The following is a 19,876-nucleotide window of genomic DNA, read 5'->3' on the forward strand; positions in this document are numbered from 1 at the left end:
TTCACTTTAAAAAAAATTATACTTTTGATTTAACAATTTTAATGCTGCCAGGGCCACTTCACTGAAATAATCTCCCCTGATTGAAATCTGTGCCCACCCACTTAGCACCAGTGCCCCTCCCCAGGCCGCCATGGCCGTCACATGGAGGTTGCCAGCCCCTCACCGATCTGGCCAGCGGAGTGTGGCTCGGGCCAGACAGGAGACAGCAGCTCCCTCCCGGACACTGCAAGGCTGAAGCGTCACTGCGACTTCCTCCCCTCTCTCTGGTTTCCTCCTCTCCTCCCAGAGAGGCCCTGCCCACCCAGCCGCTGGGTGGCCGCTAGCCATGCATGCTTCCGACCCCTGCGGGCAGGATGCCCAGGTGCCTCAAGATCCCTCCCAACCTTTGTAAAGCCTCCTCCACCTACTGGGGGCCCTTAATGATGGAACTTGAAAGCCTCCCTCCTCTACAACATAAATTCAATATGAATCATTTCAATTTGTATTTATATATTTACTTACTCATTTTGAGGGAAGAGACAGACAGGAAGAGATAGACAGGAAGGGAGAGAGAAGAGAAGCAGTAATGCTTCCTTGAGGCACCTTAGTTGTTCATTGATTGCTTTCTCATATGTTCCTTGACCGGGGAGCGCCAGCCAAGCCAGTGACCCCTTGCTCAAGCCAGTGACCTTGGGCTTAAGCCAGTGACCATGGGATCATGTCTCTGATCCCACGCTCAAGCCGGTGACCCCACGTTCAAGCTGGTGAGCCTGCACTCAGGCTGCAAAAGCCTCAAGCCAGCGACCTTGGGGTTTCAAACCTGCATCCTCTGCATTCTAGGCCAATGTTCTTTGTACTGCACCAGACAGTCAGGCCTATATCATTCTTTTTTTTTTAATTTTTCTATTCAGTGAGAGGAAGGGAGGCAGAGTCAGATTCCCACATGCCCCCCCCCCCCAGGATCCATCTGGCAAGCCCACTAGGGGGTGATGCTCTACCCATCTGGGGCATTTCTCTGTTGCTAAGCAACCAACCTCTTCTTAGCACCTGAGGTAGAGGCCATAGAGCCATCCTCAGTGCTTAGGGCCAACTCGCTCCAATTGAGCTATGACTGTGGGAGGGAAAAAGAGACAGAGAGAGAGAGAAAGAAGTGATAGGAGGAGTGGAGAAGCAGATGGGCACTTCTCCCATGTGCCTTGACCAGGAATCGAACCCAGGACATTCACATGCCAGGGCTGAAACTCTACCGCTGAGCCAACCTACCAGGGCCCTATAATATTATTCTAATGACATCTCCTGCCCAATCAGGACACACCTTTGTGTAAGCACCATTTCTGAGGATCCCTTATGAGTTCCTTGTCTTCAGTCAAGGTCAACATTCTCATTTGCACTCAGTTCTAGATATTTATTTGATTTATTAATATAACCAGTAGAAAGGAGTTTTAAAAAATATTTATTATTTTGGTTCTAGAAATGATAGAAAATAAAACTTGGTACAATCATATCAGACCTTGGGGAGGCATATTTATGCTTTCACACAGGACAAGGGTTTTATGCAATGCCAGAAATGGAATACCTAAGCCTTTGGTGACAAAGGTTATGCTGCTAAAAGGAGCCCTTGTAAATTTTTAAAGTTTTCTTCTCTGCCATAGTTATTTTGGGCAAATACCAGTCCAGTGGAAAGAGTTCTATACATAAAAGGCACCTAGAGTTAAAAATAGACCTCAACTAATAAAAACAGCTGCAAATGTTTACATCAAGAAAAAAGGCCCTATCAATGCAACTCTCCAGCAAGACAATAATATAATTGCAAAAGGCATTGCAACTAAAAAATTTATAAACAATTAACTGAACCTGATATATAAACTATATAATGACAATCACTTTTGTGTTCATAAATCCATAGATGTTTTATCATCATTTAAATAAGCATGAGTACTACATATATTCATAGGTCTGGGGTAATCTAATTATTTATCCATTTTCAAGATCTGTTTTGTTGCATTTTCTCTTAATGCATTATTGTGTACTCCTTTCACAGATGTTAAAACTTGTTCTTCAAGAATGTAGCAAAACCTAAAACAGCTACTTTAAATCAAAGTTCTTTTTAATTATAAAGCGAGTAAAGCTGACATTTTGATGATTTAAGCACGTAAAATATGTGACCAAATTTACATTCTCTGAACTAAAATTAGGATCCTCAGAATTTGTATATGGGTACAAATACTGCAAATTTAAGCTAATAAAAACTTGAAAAAATACAAATAATCTCTTACTACAAAGATCCAAAATCCACTATGGGTCTGTGCTAAGAGAAAGATGAACAGAAAGCCAGCAAATACATGTCTGTATTTTTTAATCTGGGGACGAAGGGCTCAGCGCAGCCAGGTGGTATTCAGCTGGGTCTGGTTCTTGATGCTGGTGTCCATTTTTAGCACTTCGCGAATGGCCATGGTAGCATAGGTAGAAGGAGGAAGAGAAAAATCCATCTTCAGAGCTCTGTATTTGCCTTCTGCCAGGGAAGAGAGAAGGGAACAGTCAGGGGAAAGGCAGCTGCAGACTGATTGGGGCAAGTCATACAATCTCAATACAAACAAAAGAACTGTGCTCTTTCCTCAGACTTCTTCCCAGGGGTCTCGGAGATGAGCCATGACAGTAAGAGATCTGGGAGCGTCTGTCCCAGCTGACTGTCCATGTTAATTCTACCTGGAACCGTCATAAAAAGGAGAGATGACAGAATAGCACAGGAGAGAAATGTATGTAAAATTAAGAAGAAAAACAGAGCACAGGGTGAAGACAGACAAAGGAATGGCAGCAAGACTGAAAATAACAATGTAAGTTTAATGTTTTAGATTCCTCTCCTATATTTTCGGTCATCTTTGTTAACTCTCTATGGGGGTGGGGAGGAAATATTCAATCACCTAAAATCAAAATCTTCTATAAATGTCATTCATTTCAGCAGGATTTACTGTTTTAATCACTATCCTTCTGTAATAATCATGAAACTGAGATCATAAAACAGAAATTACAAAGTGCATGGGAAGTGGTGGTGATTATGAGTTTTGGTTTTTTTTGTATGAGAAATATTTCAAAGTTGACACGAATCTGATGGCTGAGTAAACTTACCAAAAGCAAAAACAGGGGGTGGTTTCCCTTCTAGGTTGTCCACATCTGTGTTTAAGAGCGGGATTTTAGGATCATCATATGCAACAACTTCCCTTTAAAACAGATTAAGAAAAAAAGTGTAAATGTGAACTTCTATAAAAGGTACTAAGTTGCTCATCATCATTTGTTTAGCAAGGAAAACACATAGGTCTGTTGTAGACAATAATAATAGATCTATTTACTAACAGAACAGGGCCAGACTTTTCTATAAATACTGTCTTTGTATTATTATATATTAAGGTGACAGATGACAGCAGCCTATGTAAAACATAGAAAATGTTTCCCTAGGATAAATTTTTAAAAAATCATTTTTAGATTTTATTTATTCATTTTAGAGAGAGGACAGAGAGAGGAAGCATCAACTCCCATATGTGCCCTTGACCAGGCAAGCCTGGGGTTTCAAACTGGAGACTCAGTGTTCTAGGCTGATGCTTTATCCACTGTGCCACCACAGGTCTAAAAATTCTTTCATAGGGAATAAGTTCTCTGAACATTTGTTCAGTAAGTTATTGTCAATAAAATATAAACTAAGCCACTCTCACTATATGTTTGCATTTATTTATTTATTTATTTATTTATTTATTTATTTATTTATTTTTGGCTTCACCTTTTAATTCTTTATCGAATTATAATAGCATCAATGTAAAATTTATAATAGGGAGAAAAATCAGACCAAAAGTAGCAGTAATAATACTGGTATTAAGAACTATCACCACTTATACACCAGGTTGTAAGCATTGAAAAATATATATGTGGTGCTTAAAATCTCACGTAAAAATTCAGTTCTATTTATTCTGGATTATTACTCACCAGCTGACGTTCTGAGGACGAATAATGATCTTTCGGTAGGCCCCTGATAAGGAATAATCTCGAATTCTGTGTCTCATGTTGTCAATATCAAGACTGTCTGCTGTCAGCATTTTCCTGTAGGCTTCACTAACTAACATAAAATATAAAACATTAGTTGGAATGTAACATGTCAGCAAGCTACCGTGAACTAGACTACAAAGAGAGTAAATTGGAGCACCCTAACAAAATTGGTCATGCTAACTTATAATCCAGTTTATTGTCTGGAATAAAAACTCAGTGACTTACTACCTAGGACTGGGTGTCTCCAGCTTAGGTTTAGGCCAACTTGTAAGTTATCTTTGCAACCAGCCACAGTATCTGGGGTGTAAGGTTCCCAACCTCAGTACCAAAGGCCACTGCTTCAGAAGTTACCACACTACAATTTATATGTGCTCAGAGATGAAAGAGACTATATACAGAAGCCTCCAAATATTTCTGGCAGCAGGTAGTTATAAATAAATGTATAAAAATAAGAGACCTGGAAAACAATCTGGCTCCTGGTGACTCTTTTCCTAAGAGACAGTTCTCCAGCCTGTGCTTGCGCGGTGCCATTTACAGGATGCTACACAATTAGAAAGTCTTCCTGTTTCAGGTTGCAATCTGTCTTCCTGTAACTTCTGTTGGCCGCTTTGAACAGTAGGGAGAGCCGTGTCTTCTCTAGACCAGTGGTTCCCTCGACTGGCCCTCTTCTGCCATTTCCCATCAAATCTTCCTATCTGCCTCAGGGTGACAGGCTTATGTTCAGTAGATACTTTTTATATAGCTCCAGATACTTTTTATGTAGACTACTATTAAACTGAGCTTTTTCTATCTATACATTTGATTTGATATTTGATCATAAATGTGAAAATTTACATTTAAACCTATTAAATGACCTCTGTAGTTCTTTCTAAATACTTTCTTTTAAAACAATTGATTTAAACTATTTTGGGTTACATTATTTACAAATATGAATAAAGCAGATTTCTTTATTCAAGTTATTCATAAAAAATATTAGGTACTAGCCCTGTCCAGTTGGTTTAGTAGACAGAGCATTGGTCCGGAGTGCAGAAGTCCTGGGTTCAAACTGGCAATCTCAGCATTCCAGGTCAACGCTCTATCCACTGCGCCAGCACAGGTCAGGCCCTCTGTGACTCTCTAAATAAACTTTTGCTTGTATTGAATCTCAGCCCTGAATTCCTCCTTAGCCAAAACTCAAGTACTGAGGTTGTTAAACTGAGGTCCAGTTGCTGGTAGCATTCTGGTGCCACTTCGCTGCTCACACAAGTGTCATGTTATGACTCCTCAGGCCTAGACCACCACCTGTCCAGTCTATGAGCCCATGGCTTGGCCACATGTTCATAAATGGCTCTGTCAGAGGCTGAGCTGAATTTATGTTTTATTTGCTACCAGTCCAAGTATCTGATCCTGAGAGGTACAAGAAAAAATAATTTTCTTTTTTCTTTCTTGAAAAGAAGGCAATCGTGGCTCTAAGCATCTTGCCGCCTTCCTTCATGTTGGGCCTTGGTACTGGTTTCCTCAATTCCTCACTGTGCCACCAACCCTGGACCCCCAAGCAGACCATGTCCCTCCCTAACCGACCTCTCCTATGCACTCTCCCTCTTCTTCTCTCCTTTCCCCTCAGCAATGTCAACCTCACACAAGTATTTTTTTCTTTCTTGAAGAGAGAGGCGGGGGGGGGGGGGGGGGGGGCAAGAGCATCAAGCTGCTCCTCTATGTGCCCTGACCAGGGAATCAAACCAGCAACCTTCATACTCTGGAACAACACCCCAACCAACTGAGCTATCTGGTCAGGCTAAACCTCACGTAAGTGTTATGTCAACCTCATATAAGTATCAGGAGCATAGAAACTCGATGAAGTTAATCAACTTGTAAGTGGCAGATTACCATTTAATTCTTTCACAAGTATTTACATTACTAGAGGTGTTAATCCTAATTATTTCATTATTCATATTTCAAGGAATATAACATTGATAAGTAAAATAATTCTGACCTCTTTAGAGAAAAGATGTTTTAACAGGAAAACACCTCCCAAAGCCCAGCCTTGGCTAGGAGTCAACTTCCAGGGTCAGTTCCACAAAGTTGGTCCCAGGCTCAGAACTATTTTCTTTTTTAAAATTTCTTAATCCTTGAGAAAAATAAAAGTTCCAATCTCCCCCCAACCTTGAACCAATGGTAATCATGAAAGTAACAGAAGTCTTTCATTTAAAAAAATTCTTTTTAAATTTACCTGACCAGGCAGTGGAGAGAACATCAACCTGGAACCCTGAGGACCCAGGTTTGAAACCCCGAGGTCACCAGTTTGCACATGGGGTCGCTGGCTTGATCTTCAAATAACTGATTCCTAGCGTTGCTGGCTTGGACCCAAAGGTTGCTGGCTTGAGCAAGGGGTCACTGGCTCAGCTGAAGCCCCTCCTCTGCCCTGCGGTCAAGGCCAATATGAGAAGCAATCAAGGAACAACTAAGGTGCTGCAACTACGAGTTGATTCTTCTCATCTCTCTCCCTTCCTGTCTTTCTCTCTTGTGAAGAAAAAATCATCAATTTGAGAGTGAGAGAGAGAGAAAAGAAAAGGAAGGAGAGGAAAAGGGAGAGAGAGAAGTATCAACTCATTTCACTTGGTTGTTGCAGTTAGTTGTGCATTTGTTAGTTGCTTCTTGTATGTGCCCTGAACAGGGATCAAACCTGCGTCCTCAGCATGGCAGAGAACGCTTTATCCATTGAGCCACATGGCCAGGGCACATAAGTAATTTTTAATAGGCTCTGGGCAATGGGAAATAATTCTAACTTTATACTTTATAAACTCTGTGCTTGTTGACTTTTAAAACACAATGAGCAGATAGTACTTAGATGGTTAAAAAAAATAAAGGTTAAAAAAAAGTAGAGTTCAAGTAGAATTATCCATTCACTTTCTCAATGACTCTTTCTAAATTCCTTCTATCCTCAGAAAGAACTAGTGAATTTCAGTATTTAAATAATGCCAATAGTAACAACACTAATAACAAATAACAATACCATGACCATCACTACCAACTTGTTTCTTAACTTAAATCATCCATCTGGCCTGACCAGGCAGTGGCGCAGTGGATAGAGTGTCGAACTGGGATGCGGAGGACCCAGGTTTGAGACTCTGAGGTTGCCAGTTTGAGTGCGGGCTCATCTGGTTTGAGCAAAGCTCAACAGCTTGGACTCAAGGTCGCTGGCTTGAGCAAGTGGTTACTCGGACTGCTGAAGGCCCACAGTCAAGGCACATATAAGAAAGCAATCAATGACAACTAAGGTGTCACAACGAAAAACTGATGATTGATGCTTCTCATCTCTCTTTGTTCCTGCCTGTCTGTCCCTACCTGTCCCTCTCTCTCTGTCTCTGTAAAAAAAAAAATAAAAAAATCATCCATCTGAATGTATCCCTTTCTGGGACACTTGAACAAATAAACAGTTTTCATGTGTTTGAAACCTAAGTATTTTTCAAATTTGATGGATAGTAAACTTTTAAAATTATATTTAAAATACTGATCCCCCCCCTTTCTTTATCCTTGGCTGTCAGTGGCTTCATTATGTTAGACTTTATTTTATTTCCCCATACAGGGAACTTACTTTTATGCTTTGGGTAGATAACATCAAAACCAGGCAAGGGCATTACCACATCATGGATGGAATAATTATTAACATCTTCTTCCTCAATATAGATGGCTGTGGCTACAAATTCAGAAATGAATAAATTAAGAAAACAGGCAATATTTTCATGAACTCCATCTTCTAAAATGACACACATCTAAGCAAGGAGTACAAGGTGGGCCAACCTGTGGCTGATGAAGCTGAAAGAAGTTCAGGTGGAATATGGAATACATACCGTTCTCTTTTCCACTCTACCCAAGACATAAAAATCATAGACTTAGAAAAACTAAAAGTTAAAACTTATTTCTCAGCCACATTCTCATTTAAAAAAAAGAATTATTTCTTGATTGTAGAGAGAGAGAAGTGGGGAGATGGCGGAGAAAAACACTGATTTGTTGTTTCACTTTTTCACACATTCATTGGTTAATTTTCATAGGTGCCATGACCAGGGTTGAACCTACGACCTCGTCATAGAGTGATGACGCTCCAAGCAACCAAGCTACCTGGCCAGGGCCTGCACTAGGACCTATTTTTTTGAAAATCTTTGCTTTTAACAATCAGCTCCTTATCCTTATTAAACAACACTACAAAATATTTGAAAAGCTATCACAAATTAATTTTTGCTAAAAGACCAAAAATTTAAAAAACAAATTAATAAATTTTGCTAAAAGAACAAACAAACAAAAAGTCTGTGGAGGATAAAATATGGCAGCTCACAGGGCATTAAAATACATTGGATGTACTGGATCTGTGGTGGCGTAGCAGATAAAGCATTGACCTGGATCGCTGAGGTCGCCAGTTTGAAACCCTGGGCTCACCTGGTCAAGGCACATACGAGAAGAAACTACTACAAGTTGATGCTTCCCACTCTTCCCCTCTCCTTCTAGCTCTCTCTCCTCTCTCCAAAATCAATAAATAAAATCTTTTTAAAAAGTATATATATTATAAAAAAAAACACACAAAAAAAGCCTGACCAGGCAGTGGTGCAGTGAATAGAGGGTCAATCTGGATGCTGGGGACTCAGGTATGAAACTTCAAGGTCGCTCGTTCGAGCACGGGCTCACCAGCTTGAGTACAGGAGCTTGCTGGCTGGAGCATGGGATCATAGACATGAGCCTGGGATCACAGACATGACCCTACAGTCACTGGCTTGAGCCACAAAAAAAAAAGGTTGCTGGCTTGAGCAAGGGATCACTGGCTCAGCTGGAACCCCCCAGTCAAGGCACAGAGGAGAAAGTAATCAAAGAACAACTAAAGTGCTGCAACAAGTTGATGCTTCTCATCTCTCTCCCTTCCTGTCTCTTTCTCGCTAATATAAACAAATAAACACACAAATAAATAAAATAAGGTAAAATACACTGGAAATGATCAATGTTGGGCAAAGTAACATATATTTTAGCCCTGGATGGACAGCTCGGCTGGTAAGAGCACGTTCCTGAAGTGCAGAGGCTGCTGGTTTGATCCCTAGACAGGGCACACACAGAAACAGAATGATGTTCCTGTTTTTCTCTCCCTTCTTCTCTCTAAAATCAATAAAATTTTTAAAAAGAAACAAATGACTGGTGTACCAGAGATCAGCATTTAAGGACCCTGAGGTGCTATTCTATATTCACATTTTGTTTATGTTGAAGTAAACTATACAAAATTGACTATTAAAAGATTTTATTTGTTGATTTTTAGAGAGGGGAGCAGGTGTGTGTGTGGGGGGGAAGCATTGACCCGGCAAGCCCAGGGTTTCCAACTGGCGACCTCAGTGTTCCAGGTCGCCGCTCTATGCACTGTGCCACCACAGGTCAGGCCAAAACCAGAAAATACATTTTTGTAGGATTTCCAGGTTTTGCTTATAAATCAAGATGAGGAAGTAGATATGGTCACAGAAAAAAACAATGCATAAAACAGACAAATTAGCAGTCAGTGTCCATGGCCTCTGATCCTGTCTTGACCATTTAAAGAAGTGTTCGACATATATCTGCTGCTAAAAAGCTTACGCACATTACAGGCTCAACAAAGCAATGCAAACAACCACCACCAGATGTGGAACAACAATGGCAGGTTCTTCCAGTCAATCTTTAATGTGACTTGTCCCTTTAAGATCACAGAATGAAGACAAAATCTGCAGTAAAATCCTCATTTGGCAAGCTCACATGCTTCTTTCACTGTAATTCCCTTCACCGTCCATTATAGATTTTTATTTGCACACCTAAGACTCCTGCTACTCAAGGGTTAGTTGTGAGCTTCATTGTAAGATTTTATAAACTGCATGCCTTTCTCCCATACCTTCTCAAAAGTTATTTCTTTGAAGAACTGATAACTCAACACCTGACAGCTGGATCCTCAGACTAATAAATGTTATGTCCATAATGACTTAACTAAAACAATTCCAAAGTGCGTCGGCAGAGAGCACACAGATGTGTGATGTGGCCCTTTCCATGCTGTTTTCTGAGAGTAGTTGTTCTCCAAAGCATGAGCTTCAAACAGGGGCCATTTAAACAGGTAGGTAATCAATGGCTAATGTACTCAAGATATTCAGTGATTAAGTGGCCTGCAAACTCCGTTTAGCTTTTCTATAAGATGTTTTCAAAATTTTTAGATTTTTTTCAATATCAAATATAAGAGAAAGCCTCTTTTAAAAAGTCTCTCAGGTATTTTTGATGGTTTCTGGGAATCTCTGACTTAGTTGTACAAAGTCTGATTTATGTATCCACCATTAAATCCAAATCATGTTTGTTTGTTTGTTTTTTGTATTTTTCCGAAGCTGGAAACGGGGAGAGACAGTCTGACAGACTCCCACATGCGCCTGACCGGGATCCACCCAGCACGCCCACCAGGGGGCGATGCTCTGCCCCTCCGGGGCATCACTCTGTTGCCGACCAGAGCCACTCTAGCGCCTGGGGCAGAGGCCAAGAAGCCATCCCCAGCGCCCAGGCTATATTTGCTCCAATGGAGCCTCGGCTGCGGGAGGGGAAGAGAGAGAGAGGAAGGAGAGGGGGAAGGGTGGAGAAGCAGATGGGCGCTTCTCCTGTGTGCCCTGGCTGGGAATTGAACCCGGGACTTCTGCACGCCAGGCCGACGCTCTACCACTGAGCCAACCGGCCAGGGCCCCAAATCATGTTTTATATTAAAATTTATGTTAAGCAAAGCTAAGCTTCTTGACTTCTGATCTGTCGAATGTTCCCCAGGTGTGCTCTGAGGGGCTCCAGCCCATTTTCACAGCGTGTATTCTTAACCTTCATCTCAAGAAGAATACCCAGGCCCTTCGGCAATGCATGAGCACTGGAAAAACTGCTGCCTGGCAGGTGGAGGGCTTCATAATGGTGGCTGGAAGCCCTGCCTCTTTCCCTCTGTGATTCCACTTGGTTCTCCCAACAATGCAGCTCAGCTGAGAGTGCATTAGGATCGGGTGAGTCACTTCTGTCCATGCCAGCACGCTGCTCCTCTGATGTGCTTAATTTGAGCTGTCCTGACAGGTGTACCAGAGATCAGCATTTAAGAACCCTGAGGTGCTATTCTGAGAATGTATCTTTGGCTGCTGGATAATGAGCTGCACTGTTGGAACACTCAGAGCTTCTTTGCAGTAACTCTCAGAGGCCAGCTGAGCTTCCAGGTGCCTTTGCTGAGCTCTGCTGCTTCCCAGGGAGCTTCATCTGAAAGGCAAATTTAATTGCCAAATTGGTATCTTCCTCAAACCAAAACTCAGGATAAACTTCAATATTTCCCATCACTTTATTTAGTGAATGCAGCACTGCAGTCAAGCTAGTAGCTGGAAGATATCAGAGGTTTGTCTTCGGAGATGATCCCAAAGGCTCTTGTAAGATGGCACATTTTAAATAATGACAATGGTAATGGTGAAATCAAAGCCCGTTACTGCAGGTGGAGTACAAATGCTCAGTCCACTATACAGTTATTCCTTTTCATATTTGTGTCATCATACCATCTAAACATAAAACAAGTGCTTGTAGGAGGTCCACTAAAATTTCAAAAGTATCATGCCTATCTGTCCACTAAGAAGTGCAAATTTCCTTTAGTTCATTACCTTTCTCACTGTTCTGAGAGGAGAGAAATTACATTGTTAAACTCTAAAAGCAGTTGTGGTGATCAATGGGGAAAAAACAAATGTCTTCGATTGTTCCTAATGTGACAGACGCTCCTGTAACAGCACCCGATTTTGCCAACATCGTATTTAAGGCACAAGCAGAGCAGAGAGTGTAGACAGCTTGGGAATGTTTCTCTAAAAGCCTAGAAGCAACAAGTTTCATTCTGGAAGAAAATCCACTGGACGCACGTAAGCCTGGCCGTGATGATGCTCCGTGTTTAACCCCCACTTCTCAGGTATTGCAGTGTGCCATTTCACAGCCAAAATGTCAGCCTCAGTTTCGTTAGGAAGGACGCCCGCAAATTCCGCGCAGGTTATGAGATTCAACAGCAAACTGCCCCAACAGGCAGGAGGTCTTTCCCTGCTCTGTCCACTGCGTCGTCAGTGATAATCAGACAGAAGTGAGAGTCCCTCACTTCCCTGGGGGTCTCTTCCTGAAAGCAGCTCTCATGAATCTCTGTATCTGTTTCTGCTGGGTTTTTAATGCAGCCATGTGCTGATGCTGCTGTCTCAAAGTGCTTTCTCAGCACCTTGTCACCAGAATTTATCTAGTACTCCAGCAGTGCCTGAGACTTACCAGGAGTGACACCTTCTTCTGGGATTTCATCAGCTTCATGTCCATCCAGAGGTATGTTTTATTTTCCCATAAGAACCAAAATTTTGAATAATGATTTTAAGTACTCTTTGTTTTCCTTCTCTTCTAGGGTTAAAGGTAAAATGTCTCCATCCTGATCCTCACTCCCTTCTTCTGCACTGGGATTCTGAGTATTGTTGTTGTTTATGTTTTTGTTCCTGTTCAGAAGTTTCATCAACAATTCTATTATTTGTTTTCTGTGTCTACAACATGTATTGTTCAAATGACTAATAAGATCAAATTTGTTGGTACTGCATTATTTCCAAGAACTGTCCTATACGGACTAGTGCTACAGATCGTTGAGGTCTCAAAGTGTTTGGCATATAATCAACGTTTACTTAGTTGACCAGGTATTTTATATTCTAAGCTCTCCTACAATTTCCACCCACTTCTGGCATCTGGCCAGAATCTGTGGGAACCTGAAGAAGGCCAGGTCCAGCTGGGTGCCCTTCTGCATGCAGCTGGCAGGGCAGAAGTTCATCATAATCAGCTGCCCGCCACCCCACCCAGTGCAGCCCACCCATCAGGGCCGGCGTGGCAGGGCAGGCACACAAGGGTAAAAAGTATTAAATCAGGAAACAAATAACTTACTGGAGTCATCAGGCATGCCTGCAGGTGAGCAGGCTGTCTCAGATAGTAGAGGGCAGCCGGCTATGCCAGAACACGAGCTTTGGGAAGAGACAGACTTGGTACCGAATGTCAACCTTTTCTTTTTTTAACAACCTGTGGATCTCTATGAAAGTGACTGGACCTCACGTGAAAAATGGAGAGAACACTTGGCAGTAATACTGTGAGTTATAACCTAGAAGAGGCAGGAGAAGGGCTCGGCACAAGGAGGCTCAGCACAGGCAGTGACGGCTCAACAGCAGATGGCATCGCCTGGGTGTCTGAGCACCACTTGGGCTCCGAGTGTGTCCTAAATGTCCATCAGATCATGGCCCACATGTAAAGTGAACTTCAGTCTGGAGTTAAGAAACTGCTTAAGCCTGACCAGGCGGTGGCACAGTGGATAGAGCATTGGACTGGATGCAGAAGGACCCAGGTTCGAGACCCCGAGGTCGCCAGCTTGAGTGCGGACTCATCTGGTTTGAGCAAAAGCTCACCAGCTTGGACCCAAGGTTGCTGGCTCGAGCAAGGGGTTACTTGGGCTGCTGAAGGCCCGCGGTCAAGGCACATATGAGAAAGCAATCAATGAACAGCTAAGGTGTCGCAACGAAAAACTGATGATTGATGCTTCCCATCTCTCTCCATTCCTGTCTGTCTGTCCGTCCCTATCTATTCCTCTCTCTGTCCCTGTAAATCCCTGTAAAAAAAAAAGAAAGAGAAAAAAGAAAAAAAAAGAAAAGAAACTGCTTAAATCTGGTCAACAATAGCCCAGAGGCTGAACTCCATCCAAAAATTCAGAGTATCTGCTAGACCAGATTAACTTGGAAAGGGATTTTAGGTAACATTTATAACAATTCTTATTCCAGCTGAGAAAAATGAGAAGTCAGGCACTTACTTCAAGCAGAGGTATATTTTTCATTAAAGATACAGATCCAAACTAGCCAGTCTGAGCTTACAATGCCCTTCCATTTCAAACTTCCCAGACATCTCCCTCTTAACTAGATAGTAGTAGGCTGGATTTGAAGCTCTGGTATCAAATATCTGGACCCTCGTTTGAGTGAATGATACCACCCTTTTACCTCCTTTGAGAACCAGGTCCCCTGGAACAGGTTTCAGTCCGTACTCTTCTATTCTCTTGCTTACCATGTTATTCCACACATAGCTCTGATAGCTATGAATATACATCAAACGATTATTTCTAGGTATCTGAAGGAAAGAAAAAAATATATACGTTCTAAATATTAAAAGAAGGTACTTTCCAAGGCATATCACTTGAGCGGTGACCCTAGTGTTAGACTCATATCTTAAATCTCCAATATGTAGCAACCAATGCTAGAGGCAGAACCCTCCCGCTGAGGGCATTCACAATGCGCTGCAGCCCCGGCTGTGCCGAGTGTCTCCACAGCACAAACACTCATGCAGACAAAGCAAACAATACAGAATTTATACCCTCAAAGACACAGACCTCAAGTCCAAGGGATTTACACATCAATCATAGAGCTCACAGTGCTTTCTCTCCCATAACTTTATGTAAGGAAAAAACCTAAACAACTCAACTAACAACTAATCTCATGAAGAATTCCACTTTTCTGGGTACCTCCCAGGGAAGAGTAAGACTTTAAGAGTTAAACTTTATTTTTTTGTGAGTTAAACTTTATTCTGCATTATAGCTATCCAAATACTAGTGTAGGCCACACAAGACTGGGTACCAATTTGTACATAAAGAAATTTAACCAAAATGCAGTCACTTAGACTGCTCACTGTGAAACCCTCTTTCTTACTAAGGCAGGTTACAGTTCTGATGCTGGAGAAGGACTAAGAAATGAACTCAATGATAGATTCTGAGTTTCTCAAACAGCAAGACAATTTAAAGTAAATTTCTGGCCCTGGCTGGTTGGCTCAGTGATAGAGCATTGGCCCGGACTGTTGAAGTCCCAGGTTCGATTATCAGCCAGGGCATACAGAAGCGCCCATCTGCTTCTCCACCCCTCCCCCTCTCCTTCCTCTCTGTCTTCCTCTTCCTGGGCACTGCAGATGGCGCCATGGCCTCTGCCTCAGGTGCTAGAATGGCTCCAGTTGCAATAAAGCAATGTCCCAGATGGGCAGAGCATCACCCCCTGGTGGGCTGCCAGGTGGATCCCAGTTGGGCGCATGTGGGAGCCTGTCTCTCTGCCTTCCTGCTTCTCACTTCAAGAAAATACCAAAATAAATAAATTAAATTTCCCCATAGATAATATTTTCTATATCATTACTTTTCTCATGCCCTCAATGTTAATTATGATGCCGGCACCTGCCCCTGTGACCATTCAGGGTCTGAATAAGAAGCACTTGTCTGGAGGTAATACATCTCTCAGAGTTCATCAAAGGACTCTTATTTACCTTCTGCTCTTGCAAATTTACAAAGCACTAAGCCAACTTGAGTCATTTCCTGACTTTACAAATCACACTCACTATGCCAAATGCAGAGACTATATTCTTCATTCCATATTTTGAAAGTCCTCGAAGCAGCTGCCCTTCCACACACCTTTTGACAGGTAGTTTTCTGAGGGCAGCGGCTGGGTTTTTGGTCTTCGCCCATTCTTCCCTGCATTTAACCAAGTACCCTTTTTCGGCTGAAGGGGAAGAAAAGCTGTGATTAAACAACTGTCCAACAGGCAGATTTGCATAACTTAAAATGCTTCACAGAGAACACAAATTAGACTATGCTATTTGTTAAAGCTTCTGCAAACCTGAGAACAACCATCAGAAAGTAAAAGATGAGAAATGTAGGAAGTTTACAGAACTGGATGGCTTTGTCATCCCCCCAGGACTTAAAGACAGTTACTGTTCATTACACAGATAATTCAACACACCTCCTCCCTGGTAAGTCCTTTCCCCTTCTCTTTTTCTACCTTATTGTCGAATTTAATTGGTTACTTCCCTGAAAATTAGATAATTTTAAGTATTTTAAATTTGCAAATGAATAATTACTAAAAGTGTAGAGTAGTCCTTAAATCTCTTCTCATATGGCACAATTTTAGAAATATTTTCCAGAAAATTTTAGTGAATTCTTCAAACTAAAGACCTTTAACATGTTTCTGCCAAGTTTTTATATTCTATTACACCATACTTTTAAAAGTCACAAGTGAGATATGTCTGGATTCCTATGTGCTCAGAGACTTAGTTGTGCACGGAGGAAAGAAAATAAGTGCATTCATTTATGAAATAATTAGATGAGCTCAAGAGCTGAAAATAGGATATAAATTAGACATCTCAAACATATATATATATAAACTTATGAAAAATAACTATACAATATATTTTACTGAAAAACAATTATAACAAATTCTTTAATAGCTACCTGAGTTTTCACACATACTTTTACTTATAGTAATTCCATGAATACCTAGCCATGACAAGAATTTTATTCTCACCTCCAGAACGGGGTTTCAATATTAAATCCATGACTTCGGCCCAGGAGTTTTGTAGTATAGCTCTAAAATTAAGCATTTAATTTAGTAAATTTCACATTAAGAAATGTCCAAATCTGTGGAGTCAACAAATCATATTAACTTCATATATTTTGCTAAACTTGAAAGCAAGCTGAAAAATTAAGATGTATAGATTTCAAATGGAAATGCCAAAGAAACTTAAAAACCTAGAGAAGGTCCTGCTCCGCCCCGACTGAGCATCACCCTTTGTAGTGAAGCCAACTGCTCAAGCCAAACCGCTTCAGCTGTTCTATCAGAGCAGAGGTCCGGGCTGTTCCATGAGTGTGTATTTTGTTTTTTCAGTTAAAGCCTCCAGAGACACATAATAAATTTAAACCAGGGGATTTTTAGTTATCAAAAAAACCAGAGAACCTGACCAGGCAGTGGTGCAGTGGATAGAGCATCAGACTGGGATGTGGAGGACCCAGGTTTGAGACCCCAAGGTCGCCAGCTTGAGCGCGGGCTCATCTGGTTTGAGCAAAGCTCAACAGCTTGGACCCAAGGTCGCTGGCTCGAGCAAGGGGTCACTCTGTCTGCTGAAGGCCCGTGGTCAAGGCACATATGAGAAAGCAATCAATGAACAACTAAGGTGGCGCAACAAAAAACTGATGATTGATGCTTCTCATCTGTCTCTGTTCCTGTCTGTCTGTCCCTATCTATCCCTCTCTCTGACTCTCTCTGAAAAAATTTAAAAAAAAACAAAAAACAGAAAAAAACCTCAATGTTTATTCATAACATTAATCATTCCACATTTAATAAAATGTGCCTATACATTTTATTAAAAAAGTATAAAGGCCCTGGCCGGTTGGCTCAGTGGTAGAGCGTCAGCCTGGCATGCAGGAGTCCTGGGTTCGATTCCCGGCCAGGGCACACAGGAGAAGCGCCCATCTGCTTCTCCACCCCTCCCCCTCTCCTTCCTCTCTGTCTCTCTCTTCCCCTCCGGCAGCCAAGGCTCCATTGGAGCAAAGTTGGCGTGGGCGCTGAGGATGGCTCTATGACCTCTACCTCAGGTGCTGGAATGGCCCTGGTTGCAACAGAGCAACGTCCCAGATGGGCGGAGCATCCCCCCCTGGTGGGCATGCTGGGTGGATCCCGGTCGGGCGCATGTGGATCCCGATCCGGCGCATGTGGGAGTCTGTCTGACTGCCTCCCCGTTTCCAACTTCAGAAAAATACACATACAAAAAAAGTATAAAAACTACAGTGATGCTTTTAGTTGTTATACATGGTATTTATCTACATCAATAAAAGTTAAGTCTTCAGGTACCAAACTTATTTGAAGCTCCTCAAAAAATTTTCTCCCCATGTTTTTAAAAACTGTCCTGCTTAAGTCAAACAGAGAAAATAAATACAATTTATCCTTCTGTATTATTCTTCTGAAAATGTAAAACTCTATTTTTCTCAATTATAAAATATACATGCTTCTTAAATTTAAACACTACATAAGAAAGAAGGTAATCAGTTATCTAACCTCTAAGAAATTAAACAGTTAACACGTTAGAGTATATTTTGCGAAGCTTTTTTGATGCATCTATAAGTGCATGCAACTTTCCTTTAACTTTTATTATACTCTCTTTTGCCATAAAAGAGTTACATTTTGTGTATCATACCTGAAAAAAAATTTTTTTTTTTAGCAGGAGGCACAGAGATAGAGAGAGGGACAGACAGACAGACAGGAAGGGAGAGAGATGAGAAGCATCAGTTCTTCCTTGTGGCACCTTAGTTATTTATTCATTGACTGCTTTCTCATATGTGCTTTGATGGGGGGGGGCCCTCCAGCTGAGCCAGTGACCTTGGGCTCAAGCCAGCAACCACAGGGTAATGTCCATGATCCCAAGCCAGTCCCTGTGCTCAAGCTGATGAGCCCGCACTCAGGCTGCATAGCCTGCACTCAAGCTGGCGACCTTGGGATTTTGAAACTGGGTCTTCCATGTCCCAGGCCCACGCTCCATCCACTGCACCACCACCTGGTCAGGCTGAAAATTTTTTTCAGGAAACATTTTTTGTTTTGGAGTCATGCTCCTTCTATTAATTTTTCTCTTTTTCCAGTTAATTTTTTCATTTTTCACATTTAAGTTCATCTATATGGGATATTTTGTGTATTAAACTGTATGAAGTGCTGTTTAGTATCATTTTTTTTTATTGTATTTAATTTCAGCCATTCTTTTATTGACTGAATTTAGAGAGAAAGAGGAAGAAAGAGCGGAAGGGAAGGAGGGAGAAAAAGAGAGAGAACTCCTTTTTATGGGGACTCTTTTACATGAGAGTTAAGAAATTAAATACAAACCTTCCAACTTGGTATGTGGGGACAGCTGTAGTTCCAAATCTTTGCATTCCGTAATAGTTAATAAATCCAGTCTCCTTGAGAGAGTTCATGGCTTGCTGTACTTGGTCATCAGTTCCTGTTATATTTCTACAGAGGCCCAAAGTATCCAAGGAAAAATTTACAGTCAAACTCATGCAGGGACGCACATCATAACTGTTTCCATGCCTCACCCTTGTTCCTTGCAGCTTTTTTTCTACCTCTTGATCACTCTGACATCTCTCTCTCTTTTTTTTGTAATTGTGGTAAAACACACATAACATTAAACCATTTGAGCCATTTTTAAGCATGCAATACAGTGGTATTGAGTATATCTGCAATCTTGTGTAACCTTCAACAGCATCCACTTCCAAACTTTTTCATCTTGCTAAACTGAAGCTCCACACTCATTAAACACTAACTCTCCACCCCCTGCTATACCCCCATCTCAGGTAACATCTCTTCTACTTTCTGTCTATGACTTGCGCATCTAAGTATCGCACATAAGTGGAATGATGGGCTCTCTGTCATTTAACAGACAGAGACATTTAAGGAGACGGTGTCATTCCAAAGGCGGCTGAGTTTTAGAGGGCTGGGTGCGTCAGCACAGAAACTCCAGTAGTGCTTGCTCTCCAGCCCTGTGAGGCCCCATTCTGCCTTCCCCACTGCCATGCCCGCTAGCACCAACTCACCCAATTAACAACTGTTCTGGACAGACTCAGGTGACCGAGCAAGACCCTCCCTGGTCTTCCCCCAGTCCTTTACCTGAGAACAACAGTGAAGTGATTCCCTTGAAGCTCTCCCAATTTCAGAGGGCTTTTCTGATAGCTGAAATTCCCTAGCTTAAAGTTCATCAAGCATTTGTTCAAGTGGGCAAGTCTTTGCGCAGTTATTCTGAAAAAAATAATACAGAAGAGCAGAGAGGATCATTCAATCTTGCTTGACTGAATCAGTCTTGGTAACCTCACTACAGAAAACAGTAGCTTCAACAAGGCTACGCCAAGCGGTAAGGGCGGGAAAGAAAGGCGCTGCAGCTGGGGGCGGGTGCCCTCTTCATTCCCTGCAGGAGTGTTCCTTCAGCACGACGCCTGGTCCTCTGGGGAGCCTGGACCCTGGGCCATGCTCGTAAAGCTGCGTGTTGTTTAGATACTGAAGAGTAATGG

The 19,876-nt window shown here is 41.9% G+C and overlaps 1 protein-coding gene and 1 pseudogene across 2 annotated transcripts in view; both read right to left on the reverse strand.

The window, feature by feature from the left end:
* Positions 1–1,416: 1,416 nt before the first annotated feature.
* Positions 1,417–19,876, reverse strand: part of PUS7 (pseudouridine synthase 7) — an 81,817-nt gene continuing 63,357 nt past the window's right edge. Inside the window, exons 8-16 of one of the 2 annotated variants that reach the window (XM_066239782.1) lie at positions 19,479–19,607; positions 18,699–18,824; positions 16,356–16,417; positions 15,394–15,554; positions 14,022–14,148; positions 7,589–7,690; positions 3,955–4,084; positions 3,106–3,197; positions 1,417–2,491 (exon numbers count right to left, since the gene is read on the reverse strand). In XM_066239782.1, the coding sequence (XP_066095879.1) occupies positions 2,355–2,491; positions 3,106–3,197; positions 3,955–4,084; positions 7,589–7,690; positions 14,022–14,148; positions 15,394–15,554; positions 16,356–16,417; positions 18,699–18,824; positions 19,479–19,607 (1,066 nt within the window). In that variant the 3' untranslated portion in view covers positions 1,417–2,354. The remainder of the gene's footprint in view (positions 2,492–3,105; positions 3,198–3,954; positions 4,085–7,588; positions 7,691–14,021; positions 14,149–15,393; positions 15,555–16,355; positions 16,418–18,698; positions 18,825–19,478; positions 19,608–19,876) is intronic. The other variant, XM_066239783.1, reaches the window with a different exon arrangement.
* LOC136310641 (52 kDa repressor of the inhibitor of the protein kinase pseudogene) lies at positions 10,213–12,820 on the reverse strand (annotated as a pseudogene).

The sequence above is a fragment of the Saccopteryx bilineata genome, chromosome 7, assembly GCF_036850765.1.
Source record: "Saccopteryx bilineata isolate mSacBil1 chromosome 7, mSacBil1_pri_phased_curated, whole genome shotgun sequence".
Classification (NCBI taxonomy): Eukaryota; Metazoa; Chordata; class Mammalia; order Chiroptera; family Emballonuridae; genus Saccopteryx; species Saccopteryx bilineata.